At 51.6% G+C, this 19,723-nt stretch overlaps 1 protein-coding gene across 1 annotated transcript in view; it reads left to right on the top strand.

Moving 5' to 3' along the window:
* Nucleotides 1–12,941, top strand: part of SCRT2 (scratch family transcriptional repressor 2) — a 14,138-nt gene extending 1,197 nt beyond the window's left edge. The window contains exon 2 of the mRNA XM_017515310.2: nucleotides 10,099–12,941. Within this exon, the coding sequence (XP_017370799.1) occupies nucleotides 10,099–10,889 (791 nt within the window). The 3' untranslated portion in view covers nucleotides 10,890–12,941. The remainder of the gene's footprint in view (nucleotides 1–10,098) is intronic.
* The last annotated feature ends 6,782 nt before the right edge of the window (nucleotides 12,942–19,723 follow it).

The raw sequence follows: 19,723 nt of genomic DNA, 5'->3' as shown, positions 1-19,723 counted from the left end.
GGTGTCTGGAGAGGAGATGTCCCTTTGGTAGTGAGAGATCTGACATCACATGTGGCAGCTTTAGTGTGTGTGTGTGTGTGTGTGTGTGTGTGTGTGAGAGAGAGAGAGAGAGAGAGAGAGAAATGGGGGGTGGGGAGAGAGAGAGGGAAGAGAAAAGAAAGGGCTGAGAATGAGGGGGGAACTGAGATGGCAAAGATAGGAGCCTGGGAGGGTGGGGGCTTCCACCTCTGGGATTTCCAAGCACTTCACCCACATTCCATCACTCTGCCACACCAGGTAGAGACAGAGTGCTGGGCAAAGGGCTTTGTGACCTCATCAAGGTCAAAGAAGTTACAGAGTAATCAGGGATACAGCTACAGCCCCTCATCCCCTGGCCTCCCCCAGATCCTTAACAGAAAACCCTTCTCCTCTGCCCACATGTCCCTTATTCTACTGTCCTCTTTTCTTGACCGCAGGGCTTCTTGAGGAGGAGGACAGAAGCCCAGGGACATGGCCGAGCTGGGCTGAGGGCTGGCAGGACAGAGGGTGGCCCTGGGGCCATGCCAAAGCTGGGGATTGTGTGCTCAAAGCTAGTAGGAACCAAAATATCTGCAAGCTTGGGATATGGATCCCTTAAGGGACTGACACAAAGCTCTGAGATTCCACCCCTGAAGCCCCGTTGGACCTGTCCCCAGACCAGCTGAGGAAACCCAGAGAAGCCCAGAGAATTTCCCATGCACAGCCAAAACTGCAGGCTGTTCCTCAGGAGGGAGGCAAGAGAATGCCTTGCCTTGAATTCAGTCCAAAAAAGCTTTGAAAGGAGCCCCTGAGTGAATAGTGGGAAGCAGGGCGGGTGCAGAGCCACCAGCAGGGTATTTCTGTGGAGGTTCCACCGGGTTTAATGCCCTAGAACCACCTCTGTCTTTGTCCCTTTCCCCATGGGGCTCCAGACCAACTCCCTGACCTCTCAGGAATCCTGAGGCTGTCCTGATAGCCAGAAGCCTGGCCTGAAACTTGGAGGCCTGGGCTCTACATCTCTCACTTGCTGTGTGACCTTGGGCAAGCGCCTCCCCTTCTCTGGTCCTCACCATACCCAGTAGTGAAAGAGTTTTGATGCCATAAACTAAGCATCCTTCCAACTTTGACAAGCTCAGCTTCTGTGAAGGTCAAGTATGGAGTGTGGGGCACTGGAGATGCCTGCACAGGGGTCTAACAGGATGCTGAGAGGCTATTGTCAGGGTTTCCTTAGGGCTCCACTGAACATACGCCACCTGGCTGAGGGTGGCAGCATTTCTGGGATCAGGCATTTTTCTTGGCTTTGGTCTCTGTAGGCTACCCCATGGTGAGGACCAGCACCCTGGCCTGGCCACCTTGGCAGTGTCTGCAGTGGATGGTCAGTGCCAGAGACCAAGCCTAGGTATGACTGGGAAATATAAAGTCTGCCTTGTCCTGTTTTCAGGGGCCTGTCTCCTCCCTGGGGTGTGGCCAGACTGAGCAGTGAGGGATCCCTTATTCCCTGGGTGGGTGGAGGGTGCCAGGGGTCTGCTGAGAGCCCGCTGGCTCCTGGTGGCCCGTTGTCTCCGCTCTGCCGGAAATAACCTTGCTGAGCATTTGAGGGAAGTGTGAAAAATTGCTGAGCCGACGTTTTTCTCTCTCAGCGTGTGTAAGTGTGCTGGGTAAACAAGGAGAAAGAGAGGAGGGGGGAAGATGAGGAGAGGGAGGGAAGAGAAGGAAGGGAGGGACGGAGGGAGGGAGGGGGAGGCCTGGGGCTGGAGATAGTTCCAGTTATTAGAAAGATCTTCTTACAAGCCATTCCTGCAGCTCAGGCTGCAGGGTCAGGATGAGGCTGGTGGAAGGGAAACCTGGGTGGGGGGAGCAGGGGCCGGGCGAGCCTGTGAATGTGGAGGTCAGAGAAACCACAAGCTCCTAGCTGATAAAGATGCAGAACCCCAAATTAAAGAGGTGTACCCCAGCTCCGGGAATGCCTGAGAATGCTGGAGAATTCCTGGAGGACTCCTCCTCCTCCTACACACACACACACACACACACACACACACACACACACACACGCAAAGCTCTTCTTTGCCTTCCCACACCCTTTCAGCCTCCACCACAGGGCAGAGCAGAGGGTGCAGCAAGTGTGTCTGTGAACCAGGGTCCCCCTAAGCCCACAGAACCCCTAAATAGGGAAGGGGAGCCCCCAAAATGAGAAAAGCACCAGGTCTCTCTGCAGAGCTCCCTGACTAATGGGAACAGATCTAATTTCATTGTCCCCTCCAATAAGATGCCTCTCTTGCTCCTCCACTGCCTTCCCTTCCCCTCTTCTCCCCTGGGTGATTCTGAGCAGACTCAGTCTTTCTGGGAGATGCCAACTCACATTATTCTAACCCTCTGCTAACCTCAACCTCCAACTCCACCAGGCCCTCCCCACAGACCGGGCCTTCAGCATCCTGAGGGATGCTGGGACTCTCAGCTACCCCAGAGAAGGCAGCCCACCCATATCCATGTCAGTGGTCTCTGTGGGTCCCTGCCAAGAATATCTTCTGGAGTGTCCGCTCCCCTCCACCTCAACTCTGAACCCCAGCTGGGAGCCAGGCCCCCCCTTCCTCTGCATCTCCATCCCATCCTGCCCTCATGCCCTCTCAGAGTACATCCAACCCAGGCAGATGAGGGATCAATGCCAATCCAATAACACAGTTGTCTGCCCTCTGCAGCTACATTAAGCCTCCTCCAGCAGGCTGAGGAAACTCTCCTACTTCTATGGGCTTATTCAGTTGACCACATTAAACCAGCACCCACTTCCTCTCACTCCCTCTGATGGCGCCAGGTAGTGGCTCCAGGCCAGGTCCAGGAGCCGGGCCCAATGTCCTCAGCTCCCACGCATCCATTCCACACCTCAGAAAGTTCCTCTGGGGAGCAGCGATGCAAAAGGGCTTCCCCAATCTTTTGGAAGAGTGAGCACAGAGAAGGCTGTGGAGGTGCCCATGGACACACAGCAGGCCCATCTGAGTTTTCTATAACCACCCCTTCCCCTGGTATCTTGACCTTGGTCCAGGTACAAGGTCCAGGTTAAAGACATGTCAGAGGCCCAGGTTCAAAATCTAGTCAAGGTCCATCATCCAGGTACAGCTCTGAGGTCCAAGTCCAATGCCTAGGTCAAACTTCAGGTACAGGACCAGGTCCAAGGTCATTGTCTGAGGTTATAGGTCCAGGCCTGCTATCCAGGACAAATCCATGTCCAAGTTCAAATTTCAATATCTATGAACAGGTCCAGGGCAAAGTGCTGGGTCCAGAATCAAGACTCAGGCCCAATTTCCAGTTTAGATCATGTCCAGATCCATTCTTCAAGGCTGGGCTGAGTTCAAGTCTTAGACTCACCATTAGCCTTCCATGTGGCCTTGACCTAGTCTCCCCTCTCCTCCCAGCCTCTGTTTCCCCTTCATAATATCAAACAGTTGAATATGATCTCTTTCCACTTTGACCTTCTAGGGATCCAGAAATCTAATTTTCCTATGAATTAACAGGGCTCAGTGGAAGTGTGGAATGATGGTCCCCATGTGAGAAATGGAATCTGGGAACCTCTGATTTCCTCTAAAACCTGGGGGTAGGGTTACGAGAGGGACCTGAGGGTTTCCATGCTTTAGATAGTCTCAGTCTTTGATTGCTGAAGGAGGGCCGGAGAGTACACCAAGTCCCTTATGTCAGCATAGCAATCTGCGCATCCCAAAGGCACTCTCAGGCCACACAAATCCATAGTGGGCAAAGGGCAGGGAGGGCAGGGGAGGATTCACTTTAAGCTACAGAGGCAAAACTGAGGTCATGGAGGGCCGGTGACTTCCCAAAGTCACACCTCTCTGGTGGGTGCTCCAACCACAGGTCCTAGCCTCCCCCCCAAAGCCTCAAGGCCCTCTGCCGAGAGAGCTGGGGTCCCTCAGGCCTCTTGGTCTCCTTCCCAGCTGTGGACTCTCCTGGAATGAAGCGTCCACTGCCAGTCTTTGGGGAGGGAGGGGTTTGGAATGGGCCCTCTGGGTGCACCCTTCTAGAGAGGTAAGGGGCAGAGCGGGAAGCAGGAGGCCAGGAGAGGAGGCGGAGCACTGTGCAACACACTCTGTCTCCGGAAGGAGGCGCAGAAAGGGTCCACTGGAGATCTCCCCAAGGGAGCAGGAGGCAGCTCCGCCAACCAGGCTGGGCAACTAAAGACCCTGAGCCACTCACTCTCACCTCCACGCCCCCCAAAAAATCTTTCCTATTGATTCCTGCAGAGCTCTGGACCTCCCTGTAGGCCACAGGAATTGGGTCACAGTCAGGAAAGGCCAGAATATGGGGAATTCCAAGAAGTGGGGGTGGTGGAAAAGAGCCTTGGAATTCTCTCGAAGCTCCTTGGGCCTGGGTCAGCGGGCATCAGCCCCAAGCCCTGCAGCGTTGGTCATGTTGGGCCAGACCTCACTCTGTCCCCTACTCATTTGGACTCAGGGACCTCCTCCCCGTAGGCAGATGTACCAGCTGCCAGGCCTTTGGAGGAGGTGGGTGTCATTTCTGGTCCAGTGCCCAGGGAACCGCTAACAAAGATGCTATAATAAGGGGGGGGGGAGGTACCCGGCCCCTTTGCCCAGCTCTGTGAGCAGACAGGAGAAACTATTTTTATCCCGCTTTGCTGCTGACAGACCTGGCTTTCTGCTCAGCTGGCTAGAGCTGATTCTCGAGGCCCGAGGCCCTGGCACAGCAAGAAGCAGCTCTAAATATACCCATGCAGCAGCCCCTCCAGCCCCCACCACCCAGCGGGCCCAGCCCTCCTCAGGAAAGTGGGCCGCCTGGGAAGCTGGCCCACCACCAGGCCCCTGTCTTTGTCTGCCCATCTTGGGACAGGGAGGTGAGGCTGAGGCTAGAAATTCCCTGGAGAAAGTTTGGTACCTTGGGAGTCTAGGAGAGACTGGGGAAAGGAGTCTTGGACTGAAAAAAAAAAAAGAAAAGGAGGCCAGCCCAGCTCTGGTGAGAACTTGTTTTGTGACCTGCGGTGGGTCAAGGCTCCTGTCTGGGCTTCAGCTTCTGCAGAACAAGGGCAGGAGGGAAGTGACCTTAGACATGAGCTAATGTGCACAAAGCATTTAGCAGGGTGCCTTGCACCAAGTAAGTGCTCAATAAGTGATAGGCATTACTTCTATTAAGTATGATTTACAAATATTTCCAAGGGGCTGAGCCATTTTCACAACAGCTTCTCCACGCCCCCACCACCCCACTATCCCACGGGACACAGACCAACAAGGTGGTGTGTTTGAGGAAATCCACCACACCTTCCCCCACCAACTGAAGATCCCTTCTCCAGCAAGTCTCCATGCCCTCTCTGGTGTTTTAGAAAAAACACAGGGCTTGGAGGGTTTCAAACCTTCCACCCTCTCCAGTGACCTTGGGCAAATCTCTCCCCTCTCTGGGCCTCTGGGCACAGTGCGATGTCTGGCTCACAGGGAGGCTGGTGTCAGTTGGAAGCACCAGCAGTAACAGTAGTAGTTCTTGTTACAGATCCCCCTCCATCACTCCAGGGGTCAGGCAGTTAAATGAGACAGTGTTTGCAGAGGGCCCAGCACCTTAATTCTCATAAATTTCCCTTTCACCACTCCTTTGAGTACCGGTTAAAAAAAAAAAAAAAAAAAAATAGAAAAAAAGTCGAAAAAAAAAAAAAAAAAAAAAAAAAAAACATAGATTCTGGACTCTCAGTCTAAAATATCAAGGCTCTTGGGCAGGGAAAAGCAAAGTCATTCCCAGGTGACATGTACACATCTCCAAAGTATTTCTGGGGCCCTCCCCATATCCCTACATGACAGGGTGGCTCTGGTCCCCATCCCTCAAATGGAGGATTTGAGCCTAGAGAAGTTGTGCAACTTACCCAAGGTCACACAGCTAGGGTCTGAATTCAAGGGTGGGCCAGCATGAGCGATTTCATCTGAGATTCTCTTTTCCCTGAATCCCAGCTCATCCCTATCTCTGTGGGAACCCAAGTAAGAGTCCTGTCCCACCCTGTCAGTTGCAGGATAGGCATCTCAGCCTTCTGTAGCCACCCTTAGGGCAGAGGAAGGTACCTGTCCAGGTTCCATGCATTAGGTTAAAGTATGGCTTAGTGTCCTAAAGGAGTCTCCAGGGTTGAGACTCAGAGAGGTGAGGTGGTTTGCCCAAGGTCACACAGCAGCCTAAGACACAAGTGTTTCTCCTACCCTCTGGCGGATTAGAAGGATATCACCAGGAAAGGTAGGAATACTACCAATGACAACAATAGTAACAGCTCAAGAGGGCAGCTATTATGTCAGGCACTGTACCAAGCACTTTACATGCATTCATTTATTCAACCTTATTATGAACTCCCTTATACAGGTTTGGCAAAAAGAGGTTAAGTAACTTCCCAAAATTGGACAGGGAGATGTCTGTGAATATGAGGGGAACGGGGTGGAGCTGGAGGAGCGGGGAATGGAGGGGGCAAAGAGCATCACAGAGAGACTGATTCAGCCATGATGCAGAAAGGGTCTTTAGACCATTCCAGTCAATCTTTCTCATGTATAGATTCAGCCCAGAAAGGTTAAGCAACCTGGCCACAGTCACAAAGCAAGTTAGAACCACTTCCTCCTAACATGACCACACACACTCTCATAGGATGCTCTCAACCCATGCCAGACTCCACCGACTGGGTGTCTGAACTGCGCTCACAATTCCTACCCTGAAGACAGTTCTGCATCCCTCCCCAGGCAAATGAGCAGCCTTTGTTTAAGGCGCCCCTATTTCTGGTTAAAGAGCCCCTTGCAACAGGGGTAAGGTCAACAGTCCTGAAGGCAGCCAGCAGAGGGCACCATGAGTACAGACCCTCATTGAGAACGCTCTGGTTCTCTGATTGAGCTCCTACTATGCACCAGAAATTTTCCCATCAGAACATGAATTAGAAATTATACATCTTGGGTGAGGAAACAGAGCCTCAGAGAGGAGCTGCAAGATGTGTTGGGGCAGACGCCAAGAAAGCTGCAGCACAGAAACCCATCTGGGGAGATTGTTATTGTTATTCATAATAACAGCCAACGTTTGCGGTGGATTTAAAATGTGCCAGCCACTAGGCTGGAATCCTGGCTCTAACTTCTTAGCTGCACAACCCTAAGCTTGTTGCTTAATTTCCTTGTGCCTTGGTTTCCTCTTGTGTAAAATGGTAGCACCTCGAGAGTCATGAGGGTAGAATGCATTCATGCATGGAAAGCCCTTGTAACGGTGCCTGGCGCAGGAGTGCTCTGGGAATGTTGGTTATTATTTGTTTATATATTGTTTGTTTACTGGCAAACTCCTTACTGAAATGGTAGAGGACGGAGAGGCCAAATCGTTTGTCCAAGGTCACACTGCTGGGAATGGTAGGGCCAAAACAATCCAGGCTGTCTGGCCCCAAAGTGGTGCTCTTATCCAATACGTCATCCTTCTTCAATAATAGAACATACAAGACGCTGGTCACATGACCAGTTGCCCCTCCAAATAAATCCCATTTTAAAAAAGGACCCGAGGCACGACCTGCTCAAAGGCACCCAGCCGGACTGTGTTGGGGAGCCAAATCACCCTTCCCCTTCCCTGGCCCCAGCCACATGAGGTGCAGACCCGTCCTGAGACCAGGTGGATAGGACTGTCTACAGTAGCTCCTGCTGGGCTGAGGAGTGAGGCTGGATTTGCAAATTATTATCACTCATTCCACAAATACTGATTAAGTGCCTACTAGCTAGGGTCCTGGGGATAGGAGGTGAACAACTCAGCCACAGCCCCTTCCTCGAGGACCTCCCAGTATGTGGGAAACCAGGGGGACAGTGCAGTGGATTCCAATCCCTGCTCCACCCCTGGAGCAAGTGCCATCACCACGCTGTCCCTGTTTCCTCATCTGTGATAACAGTAGTTGTGTGATGATTCAGTGAGATGATGGGAGCAAAGCACTTAGCACGGTGCCTGGCACACACGGTAAGTGCTCAATGAATATTAGCTATTATCATCATCACCAGGAATTACAACGTGAGAAAATACAGAAGGAGAAGGAGGGGGTTCTGGGAGTGCCTGACAGGTATTTAACTCAGTCTGAAATCATACTTCCTGAACGTTCTGGGACTTGAGTATGGGGCCTGGTTCCTGGACTGGGAAGCAGGGGAACTGCCAGACCAGAGGCAGATTGAACAGGAGACACAGGACGAGGCATCTCCTCTCCCCAGATGAAAAAATTGCCACTATCACTGTCCCTCTTTGCATCTGACCACAGAGCCCCTCCCTACTGAGTCATCCACTTCCACAATCCCCAATTACTTTTGTCTGCAGAGGGCCCTGTGCTGGTTGCTGAAGGGACAGAGGTGAAAATAAGGGCACACCTTTGCCTTCAGGGCTGCACAGACCTCAACCTGTGGCCATTCCCAACGCCAGATGGGAGGCAAAGGCCTGAAGGTGGAATCAGCCAGGCTGTTCGGGGAAGGGAAGCTGACCAGAGTACTTAGCTAAAAGTCTGAACATCTTGGAATCCTGTTTCCACCTAACAAAACCCTCTTCCACCTGTTCACTTTGGCGAAGGAAGCTACAGGGAGGAGGGAAGAAGGAGAGGTTACAGGTCTCAGGGGTCACCAGGAGGTCAATTCCCACTCCCCAACTGTGAAACCTCCAAAAGGAACCTAACCTTCACTGTTCTGTGGAATCACAGAACAATGGAATCGCTTGCCCATCAAGTGCTAGGATGAAAAGTTTGTCTGCTAGAAACTCTCCAGGGAGCCCAGCCCCCAGGGTCCCCAGGGAAGGTGCTAGGACCAGTCTAGGCCGTCGGAGGCAGAGGCAAATCAGAATGGCCCCTGCCCATGAGAACACCCTATGGAATCCCCTGGGAGACCCCAGCCTGCCCACCCACCAATCACTCAAACCCTTGGCAGACAGGATTCCTGGTCCAACTCCAGCTAAGTGGGAGGAGGAGGGGGCGGTGAATTCTCACCGGTGAGTCCCCACAACTTCTAGACAAGCATAAAGCAAAGCAAGCTTGGGAGCAGGTACCAGGAAGTCCCCTTTCTGTAGCACCTATTACATGCCACACATTTGACCCTTCTTAAATGCTCCAGCAACCCTGGCTGCAGGTGAGTCTAACTGGATTGTGATTCCTTCGTGCAACATCTATTCGTCACACATCTACTTTGAGCCAGGCATGTGCTGGGCACACAATCCAACCCTGGGGAGCTCGCAATGTGGTGGGGAAGAAGACAATCTCCAACCAAGTAAAAAGCATCATCTTAATAGCTAACATTTATACAGCAATTACTGTGTGCTCCCCCTCTTTGTTAATTTTCTTACACATAAAATGGGGATTACAATTGTGCCGACTTCCTTGGGTCTGTGACAATTAAATGAGTTAACATGTGTAAAGCACCGAGGCAGAGTCTAGCAAACAGTTAGAGCTTAATACACGTTTATTATCGTCACTTTACTCAGTCCTTCCAACGATCCTGAAAGGAGGTGTCCAATCACAAGCTCCATTTGCAGATGAGAAAATTGAGATCCAGAGAAGTTACAGGACTGCAGTGGCAGAATGTTGTTGGAATAGAGAGAGCATGGGCTTCAGGGTCACACGGGCAAGATTCGAATCTGGGCCCCACTTACTGACTGTAAGGTTAGACTGCTGCATCTCTGTGCCTTGGTTTCTCCACCTGCAGAGTGGGTATTATAATAAGACCATCATTCCATGGTTGTGAGCACTTGATAGTGAAGGCGCGGTTTGTAGAACTGCGCCGGTCCCATGCTCCGTGGGGTGGGGTGGCGGCTATTTGCATTGCAGTCCATGGAGGGAGGATTGGAACCCAGGCTGCCCGACACGAACCCTCCCGAGCCTGCCCACCCACCAATCACTCAAGCCCTTGGCAGACAGGATTCCTGGTCCAACTCCAGCCAAGTGGGAGGAGGAGGGGGAGGTGAATTCTCATTGGGGACTCCCCACGACACTGACACCAAGAGCTGAGGTGCGGGTCAGGGACCACCACTGTTGGAGCTGCCACAGGGGCATCGAGCAGGGGGCGAAAGGGGTGATCTGCTTAAAGCGGGAAGCCTTCTTCTGCGCCTCCTCTCACCACCTTCTCCACTTCTCGCCCCTTCCAGGGTACGCTCCGCACTGCCTGCCCCCGAGCAGCTACGATGCGGACCAGAAGCCGGGCCTGGAGTTGGCCCCCGCCGAGCCCGCGTACCCGCCGGCGGCGCCGGAGGAGTACAGCGACCCCGAGAGCCCGCAGTCAAGCCTGTCGGCGCGGTACTTCCGAGGGGAGGCGGCCGTGACCGACAGCTACTCCATGGATGCCTTCTTCATCTCAGACGGGCGCTCGCGGCGGCGGCGGGGCGGGGGCGGCGGGGACGCGGGGGGCGCGGGGGACGCGGGGAGCGGCGGGGGACGCGCGGGGCGCTCAGGGGCGCCGGCGGGCAGCGGCCACCGGCACGCGTGCGCCGAGTGCGGCAAGACCTACGCCACGTCGTCGAACCTGAGCCGCCACAAGCAGACGCACCGCAGCCTGGACAGCCAGCTGGCGCGCAAGTGCCCGACGTGTGGCAAGGCCTACGTGTCCATGCCCGCGCTGGCCATGCACGTGCTCACGCACAACCTGCGCCACAAGTGCGGCGTGTGCGGCAAGGCCTTCTCGCGGCCCTGGCTGCTGCAGGGCCACATGCGCTCGCACACCGGCGAGAAGCCGTTCGGCTGCGCGCACTGCGGCAAGGCCTTCGCCGACCGCTCCAACCTGCGCGCGCACATGCAGACGCACTCGGCCTTCAAGCACTACCGCTGCCGCCAGTGCGACAAGAGCTTCGCGCTCAAGTCCTACCTCCACAAGCACTGCGAGGCAGCCTGCGTCAAGGGGGCCGAGCCGCCCCCGCCGGCCTCCGCCGGCCCGGCCAGCTGAGCCTTCAGCCTCACCCGCGCGCCCGGAACTTGCTCTCCACGGGCCCCGGGACCCCGACCTGCGCCCTCAGCGCCCTCGCCCATCCCCGGCTACGTTTCCCTGCCCATGCCCCTCTCGTGGGGAACCCTCGGCCCGGCCCGGAACTTTTCTCTCCAGCCCCCAAACCCATGACTCACTTCCAGCACCGTCTTCCCCAGAGCCCCTGACCCACTTCCTTTCCGGCCACCCCTCGGACCTTGACCCCCTGTCCGCGCCTTCAAGGCTCCCAACTCAGGCACCAGGTCCGCACCTCTCCCGCGCCCCAGAGCCGGAAATTTCTCCCGTCCAGACCCCGCGCTGCTCTTCTAACTTCTAGATCTTTTCTCTCGCTTCTCAGCTGAATCTCTCTGACCATTCCTCTATTGGAGCCCCCCGTGAAAGCCGCAAACCTATATCCTTGACGCCCATACCTGCCTCAGTTTCCCCATCCACACCTGGACTCAGGCCCTGCCGCCCTGAGACCACAGTCTAACCCCAGAGCTCGGGCCTCTCTGCTGAGTCTCCCAGAGTGTGTCCATCTGGGGATCTAATCTTCACCCTTCTTGAAATCTGTCCCTGACCCGTCCATGCCCAGGCCTTAAGTCCGCACTCACACACACGCCACCACCACCACTCCCACAGATATTTCCCACTCTCCTCAGTCCACGGGGGTCTCATCACCCACTTCCAGCCCCAGATCCTCTCACCTCTCTAGCAGTTCTCACCCCTCTGAGTTTACCTAACCTGGAGGGGACTTGAGGGGCACTTCAGGGTCCTGCCCCCTAGTGGAACCCCTCTCTCACCACTGCACAACCTGGGCGTCCAGTGTGGAGCTGCCCTTCCCCCAGATTCTCTGAGCACTTTCCCCCATCCCCAGGGCCACAGGACCCCTTCTTCACTTGTTGTGGGGAGGTCCGGAGCACCTCACCAATGCCCTTCCCCCTGTCCGGCTGGGTCCTTCCAGTTATTTATTTGTGTATTTATTTATTTATCTATTTATTATTCTATTTAATCTCTTGGCCTCACCCAGGGACAGTCTGGCTTCCCCAGCTGGACTGGGAGGTCGGAAAGCCAGACAAGGAGAGGGACAGCACAAGCCACAGAGGGCTGCCCCCACCACACACACACCCGCGTCTCGAGAGAAACCCACCCTCATCAGAGCCTGCACTCGCTAAGGAAGGGACTCGAAAATGGGAGGTGCAGCCTGCTGACCCTCAACTGGGGAGGTGAGGGAGCATCAGGAGGTCCAGGCATGGGGCAGGTCCTGGCCTTCCTGAACCTTCCCCTGCCACTCCAGGCGGCCCGGAGAGAGAAGCCTCCCCAGTTTGTTTCCTATTTATTCCTCTTCTCGAAGGACCCCACGTTCCAGGGACCGACTGAGCCCCGGACCCGCTGGGGCCTCTGGCCTGCTCCCCGGGAGGGTCGCTCTCTCCCGGCCAAGTCTATGCAACTCTCCCGGACAGAGGGGCCGGGCTGCCAGCCACCCGCCCCGTTGGCCGCCACTACCTCCTCCGCTGCGCTTTTGCATGCCTGGGCGGGCGAGGACCGAAGCACACACTTCCATGCGCACGGGCCCTGGCCCCCTCTGCTTTAAGCACACGCCTCTGCCCCATCGCTCCGCACCCACCTTGGGGACAGGAGTCCTGGACTCTCGGATCCTCCTCTCCCCTCCTCTTAGCCACAAAAGAGGGGAGAGACCGGAGGCACCCCTGCAGCAGGGACACGTCCCTAGGGCTTCAGAGGGATGAATGGGCCTTTGCTCAGCCCCAGGCCCAGCGTGAAGGGAGGCTGCAGGGATGGTGGGAGGGAGAGGGGTCGCAGAAGCAATTATGGAGGGTGTTGACCCTGTAAATAGGAACTCTGACAGCAATAATTTTCCATGCATGCTAAGCCTTTTGGCCATATTTTGTATGAGCGCTTAGCGCTCCTCCTCCCTCCTATCCCAACTCACCCCCAAACCCCCATTCCTTCCCCACCTCCAGCAGTATTACTTGTAACGCAATTCAGGGATATTAAAGGGACTTTGGCCACTCACCATTGCCTCTAGACCTTATGTTTGGAGGGGGGTGTGGAGGGGGAAGGGAGGAATGAGAAGGGGAGGGCATCTGAGACATAGTATTTTTCCACTCCATTTTCCTCTCTGTAGCCTGACCAGCCTTAGCTGCCACCAAGGGTCACACAGCCCCAAGGGTCCCTTGGCATCCACAAGGTCTCAGGCATCTTCAATCCTTAATATTCCTCAAATAAGTGTTTAAGAACCAGATTAATAACATGTGAGGGAAGCCAGTTGCCTTAAGACATCAGGGAAGAGGAAGCCTGCGACTAATTGGAGTGTGTCTCACCTTAGAGAAGTACACTTCAAATTAACTACACCTGCTGAACGATTACAACTGTGGGCCACATGTGCCTGTTGACAGCCAGTTTACAACCCCTATGTCCTTCCCCAGTTCACCCCCCTACTGCTCTGCCCAGTCGTATACGGTCACATATGTAGTGAGTAGAAGCAGGCAAAAACGCTGACTTTGGCTCAACCGGCAAAGTTGTCCAAAAACAGTGAGTCGCCCCTAGAGCTTCTGAGCTGTTATCAAAAGTGTTGAGGGCAACAACCAATCCATCATCCTCACTAGCTGCCTTAGTGATCCTTTAAAACACAAATCTGCCTCACCTTACTAAAAACTTCACTGGGGACCACCAACCCCCTGCTACCTACCCTCAACTCAGACTCACCAAGAAGCATGGCCTGCGTGCTTTGAGGGATGGATGCCAGCGGGTGGGGTGGGGGAGCTGCAGGCTAGAACCTGCCTCTTCTGGGGCCTCCTTGTCGGTTTCCTCCTGTGTAAGCAGTACACTCAGTTTGTACACTGTCCGCCTTCCCTTCACACACCTCTGGACAAGCAGCTGCATCCTGAGCAATGTGCTAGCTGTTTTCAACAATGACAGCAGTTGTGGGAACCTCACCCCAACTCCACAAAATTTCCAATGGTTTCTTGTTTGGTTTTTTTTTTTTTGAGACAGAGTCTGGCTCTGTCACCCAGGCACCCAGGCTGGAGTGCAGTGGTGCAATCTCAGCTCACTGTAACCTCTGCCTTCTGGGTTTAAGCAATTCTCCTGCCTCAGCCTCCTAAGTAGCTGGAATTACAGAAACTAGCCCAAGTCTAAAGCTGTGATTTGCTTCTCCTCTGGGGCATCCCACTTCTGTGAATGACACAAGCACCCGTCCAGTCCTGCAGTCACAAAACCCAGAGGTCATGTCTCTCGCCTCTCTCCCCACCCTACCACCCAGTCCACCGGGTCCTGTCAATTTTTTCCTCTCCATCTTCTCAGTCTCCACCTTGGTCCAGAGCCACCATCATCTCTTATCTGGACAACTATACCAGCCTTCTTCCTGGTCTCCTTCGATCTGTTCTGGTTCCCTGGCCTCCCTCCCTCTATCCACAGCAGCCACAGGGATCTTTCAAAAGTGCAGATCAGATCATGTCTGTCTTAGTAATAGGCTGCTATAACAAACTACCGGCCAGGCATGGCAGCTCACGCCTGTAATCCCAGTTTGAGACCAGCCTGGCCAATATGGTGAAACCCTGTCTCTACTAAAATACAAAAATTAGGGATGGTGGCTTGTGCCTGTAGTCCCAGCTACTCGGGAGGCTGAGGCAGAAGAATCGCTTGAACCCAGGAGGTGGAGGTTGCAGGGAGCCAAGATTGTGCTACTGCACTCCAACCTGGGTGATATAGCAAGACTCTGTCTAAAATAAAATAAATATATATATATGTATATATATATACCATAGATTAGGTGGTTTGTAAACAACAGAAATGTATTTCGCACAGTTCTGGAGACTGAGAAGTCCTAGATCCAAGGGCCAGTAGATTCAACATCTGGTAAGGACCTGCTTCCTGGTTCCACCATCTTTTCATCGTGTCCTCACATGGTAAGAAGGGGTGAGGGAGCTCTCCAGGATCTCTTTTATAAAGTTACTGATTGCATTCATAAGGGTTCTGCCTTCATGACCTAGTCACCTCCCAAAAGCCCATCTCTAATACCATCATATTGGGGGTTAGGATTTTAACATGAATTTTCGAGGAAGACAAACAGTTTATAGCATTCTGCCTCCTTCCCCAACTCTGCCCCCTGCCAAATTCACATCCTTGTCATATTCAAAATACATTCGATCCTTACATCCCAACAGCCCAAAAGTCTTAACCCATTCTGGCATCAATTCTAAAGTCTAAAATCCAAAGTTTTATTAGCTAAGTATCATCTAAGTCAGATGTGGCTGAGACTCAAGGTGTGATGCATCCTGGGGCAAACTGCTCTCCAGTTGTGAGCCTGTGAAATCAAGCAAGTTATTTGCTTCCAAAATACAATGGTAAGACAGGCATAAGATAGACCATTCCAAGAGGGAGAAGTAGGAAGGAGGAAAGGAATAGCAGATCCAAATTATGTTCAAACTGGAAGGCAAACTACATGAGATCTTAAGTCTTAAGAAAAATCATTTTTGGTTCAATGCTCTGCCTCCAGGTCCACTGAGGCAGCCTTCCAGACCCACGATGGTGGTGGGCCCACCCTCTGCACCCTCTGGGATGGTGGTCCAGCCCCTACAGCTGTATCCAGCAGAGGTCATGTTCCCAGGGCTCTGGGTGGCCGCATCCTAACAGCTCTGGGCAGCTCTTCCTCCATGGCTTTGGACAGAGGCTGTTGAATGCAAGGCAATGCCTCCCACTTTTGAAAGCAAGGAGATAGCTTTGGTGATCTCTGAATTGCCTTCAGGGTCATTATTCCCTTGTCTTGAAGAATAGTTTGCATTCTGGTCTTGTCCCGAAAAATCCAAGAAGTCCAACAGCCTTCCTTCATCCCTTCCCATCTCCTTCCCCTTCAGTTCAAGGTGGCAGTTTTCCTACTGGGACAACTGATTAAGCTCATAATCATTACAGTCTCCTATGGAGACTATAGTGTTTTCTCCAAACATTCTTTCTCATTTTTTGCAATATGGATAGGCTGAAAATTTTTCAAATCTTTATGTTTTGCTTCCTCTTTGCTTAAAAGTTGCATCTTGAAGTCATTTCTTTCTGCTTATATTTTCCTGTAAGCTATGAGGAGGAGCCAAGCCACAGCTTCAACACTTTGCTTAGAAATAGCTTTAGCTAAATATCCAGTTTCATTGCTCACAAGTTCTACCTTCTACCAAACACTAGAACATGGACATAATTCTGTCAAGTTCTTTGCCATTTTATAAGAAGATGGCCTTTTTTTCATTGTCGAATATCTTCCTCACTTTCTCATCTGAATGGCCTTTTTCATCCATATTTCTACCAATATTCTGTTCAGAATTCCTTAGATATTACCAGGTTCCTGATTTTTTAAAAAATTTGAAGTTTTCCTTACATTTCCACTGCACTCCAGCCTGAGTAACAAAGTGAGACCCTGTCTCTAAGAAAGAAAAAAAAGACACTAATCTCACTCATGAGGGCTCTGCCCCATGACATAATCACTTCCCAAAGGCCCACCTCCCAATGCCATCACCTGGAGGTTGGGATTTCAGCATATGAATGTTGGGGAGATACAAAGTCATCTTAATCTTGGATTTCTCTGCCCCCAAAACTGTGAGAAATAAATTTCTGTTGTTTATAAGCCACCCAGTCTATGGTATTGCTGTGGTAGAGCAATACCTTAGCCCAACTTAGCCCAAAATGACTAAGACACGTCCTCAGAACCACATGCCATTCTTTTGCAGCACCTACCATCAATGTTTACTTTCCATTAACCCATGTGACTGTTTGGTCATTATCTGAATCCTCCACTGCACTGTAAGCTTCACAAGGCAGAGATTGGCAGTGTCTTTTTTGCTCATCACAAAATCCACTGGGTCTAGCCTAGCCAATAGCAGGCGACCAGTAATTATCTTTAAATTAATTCCATACCTTTAAGTCATTATAATAAATAATGGTGGCTTATGCTTTTAAAAAAGTCTCTGTCCCCCAAGGCCATAGCTGGTTTGTTCATATGTGGGCATCTGACTGGAACTTGGAAATTTTCTCTCTCTCCCTCTCTCTGTGCCACACGGCCTATAACTGGAGAGCTATGGCTCCGATTGCCAGCTACTTATCAATCTCTATTCTTCCTTAGGAAGAGAACTCCAATTTTAGCTGAGCACATTGCCATGATGAATGAAGACAAAATAACCAGCTGCCCTTGCAGCCAGGGTTGGCCACATGACCAATTTCCAGTCAATGACATGCAAGGAGAAGTAATATACAAAACTTCTGAGATAGCATCCTATAAAAGGGAACTGTCCTATCCTTTGCCTTTCCATTTCTCCACCTCTTTCCAGGCTGGAATTTGGATGAGATGGCTTGCACTTCAGCAGCAATCTTGAATAGGAGGTGACCCTGAGAATGAACACTCTGCTCTAAAATTACAGCAGAAAGATAGAAAGGACCTATGCCACTAAGGATCATGTAGCAGTCATCCCAGCCATGGACTTCCTGCCTCTAGCCTTTTTTTTTTTTTTTTTCTTTTTTGAGATGGAATTTCACTCCATCTCAAGCATTGTTGACAAAGCTGTAGTGCAATGGTGCAATCTTGGCTCACCACAACCTCTGCCTCCAGGGTTCACACAATTCTCCTGCCTCAGCCTCCCGAGTAGCTGGGACTACAGGCATGCACCACCATGCCTGGCTAATTTTGTGTCTTTAGTAGAGATGGGATTTCTCCATGTTGGTCAGGCTGGTCTTGAACTCCCAACCTCAGGTGATCTGCCCGCCTCGGCCTCCCAAAGTGCTGGGATTACAGGGGTGAGCCACTACACACAGCCAGACTTTTTATTTTTCAATGGAAGAAACATTTTAAGTTGTATTAAGTCTCTCTTGTCAGGCTTCCCTTATTTAAAGCCAAATATCAATCGCTATAGACAGCCATGTTGCTGACATGTAGAGATAATCCCTCTGCTGAGTGAGGGGCAGAGAAAAGAAATCTCTCAACCTACTTTCCCCTGAGGCCTGGCTTCACCTTGGTCAAGGGAATAGCCAAGCATCCCCATTTTCATTAAGCTAATTCACATTGGCTTTCTGTCACTGGTAAACAAAAGTCTTGACTAATACATCAAGACTAGTCTGAAAGTGAAGACACAGACAGACCTTCAAGCCCTATTATAATTTAAAGTCCAATCAAACAGCAAACATTTATTGAACACCTATAATGTGTTGTGCACGGTTCTAAGGACTTCACCTAATATCGGCTCTCTTCATTCTTCCAGCATCCCTGTGAATTAGGTGACATTATGTCCATTTTGCAGATTAGGAAACAGGCACAGACAGGGGACTGGCCCAAGGTCACACATCTAATAAAATAGCCCAGGCGAGGTACAGAACTATAGGGGATGACCCAGTATCAAGTTTCCCTTTTGTTTTTGTCTTCATTCCCTGATAGCAAGTCTGAGACTTGAGTGAAAGTCGTTTATGTGGGTGGTGATCCCTGGAAGCAGAAGTGAGGGGTGGGAGGAATGGGACAGAGGGTGTGTTAGTGAAGTCAGTTGTAGCAATAGGGCTGAGTACTTCTGGTCTCTGAGAAGGGTCCAGAAAGATCTGAATCGTCTAGAGCATCTCTCTGAAAGACTGGCATTTACTTTCCGGCTCCTGCCCCCATTAGTGAATGGCCTGGCACCTCCAGAATGTGCTTATGTATGGGCAGAGCTCCCACAGGCATGCCCCATCAATCAAATGGGGATGGAGATAACAGACTCATCTCATAGAGCTGTTGGGTTTGATGAGTTAATGTATGTAGAGTGCATCAAACCATGCTGAGCACATGGAAAGCACTCAGTAATGTATGCTGTATGTGACCTGAGAGAAGGGCGTTCCATGTAGAGGGAACAGCAAATGCAAAGGGCCTGAGGCCAGGACACATTCGCTGTGGAGTAGGCACAGCAAGGACGCCAGTGTGACTACAGTGGACTTCAGGGCTCAAGGAGTGTAAGGTCAGAAGGTGTGCGCCACTGCATCCAGCCAGGAAAGTTTTCTTCACACTTAAAAAGAGGCTCAAAGGGATGTCCTAACTTTCTCTTTTGGACCTTCGCATGTAGTGATGTGATGCTTTGAGCTACAGCAGCCATCTTGCAACCATGAGGGGCATTCCCCAGGATAACAGAACACTGAGGATGATGGCACAAAAGGATAGACAGAACCAGAGTCTTTTTTTTTTCTTTCCCAAGACGGCATCTCACTGTGTTGCTCAGGCTGGAGTGCAGTGATGGGATCTCAGCTCACTGCAACATCCACCTCTCAGTTTTAAGCAATTCTCCTGCTTCTGGAATAACTGGGACTACATGTACATGCCACCATGCCTGGCTAATTTTTGTACTTTTGGTAGAGACAGGGTTCCACTATGTTGGCCAGGCTGGTATTGAACTCCTGGCCTCAAGTGATTCGCCTGCCTCCGCCTTCCAAAGTGCTGAGATTACAGGTGTGAATCATCAGGCCCAGACAGAATCGGGGTTTTTGATCACATTGTTCAACTGCCTCTCTACCAACCTTGGACATGCCTACCTCCAAACATCTTATATGAGAAAACAAAACATTCTTATTGCTTAAGCCATTTTGAATTGGGCCATAGATATCTTAACACACAGAATTTGATGCCAGGAGATGAGGCCTCCCCAGGGCACACCATGGTGAGAGAATCAGGCCAGATCTCTACTTTTCCATTCTAGAAACTGTTATCCTGCCATTCTTACCTCCCGTAATGAGGACGATGTTATAGAAGGGATAACTTCCCTCTTGATGAAATTCTCTCTTTTTTTTTTTTTTTTTTTTTTTTTTTT

This window comes from Cebus imitator, unplaced genomic scaffold (genome assembly GCF_001604975.1).
Source record: "Cebus imitator isolate Cc_AM_T3 unplaced genomic scaffold, Cebus_imitator-1.0 Scaffold18, whole genome shotgun sequence".
NCBI classification, from domain to species: Eukaryota; Metazoa; Chordata; class Mammalia; order Primates; family Cebidae; genus Cebus; species Cebus imitator.
The sequence above is the reverse complement of the archived record's forward strand: the minus strand, read 5'-3'. Positions and strand labels throughout refer to the sequence as shown.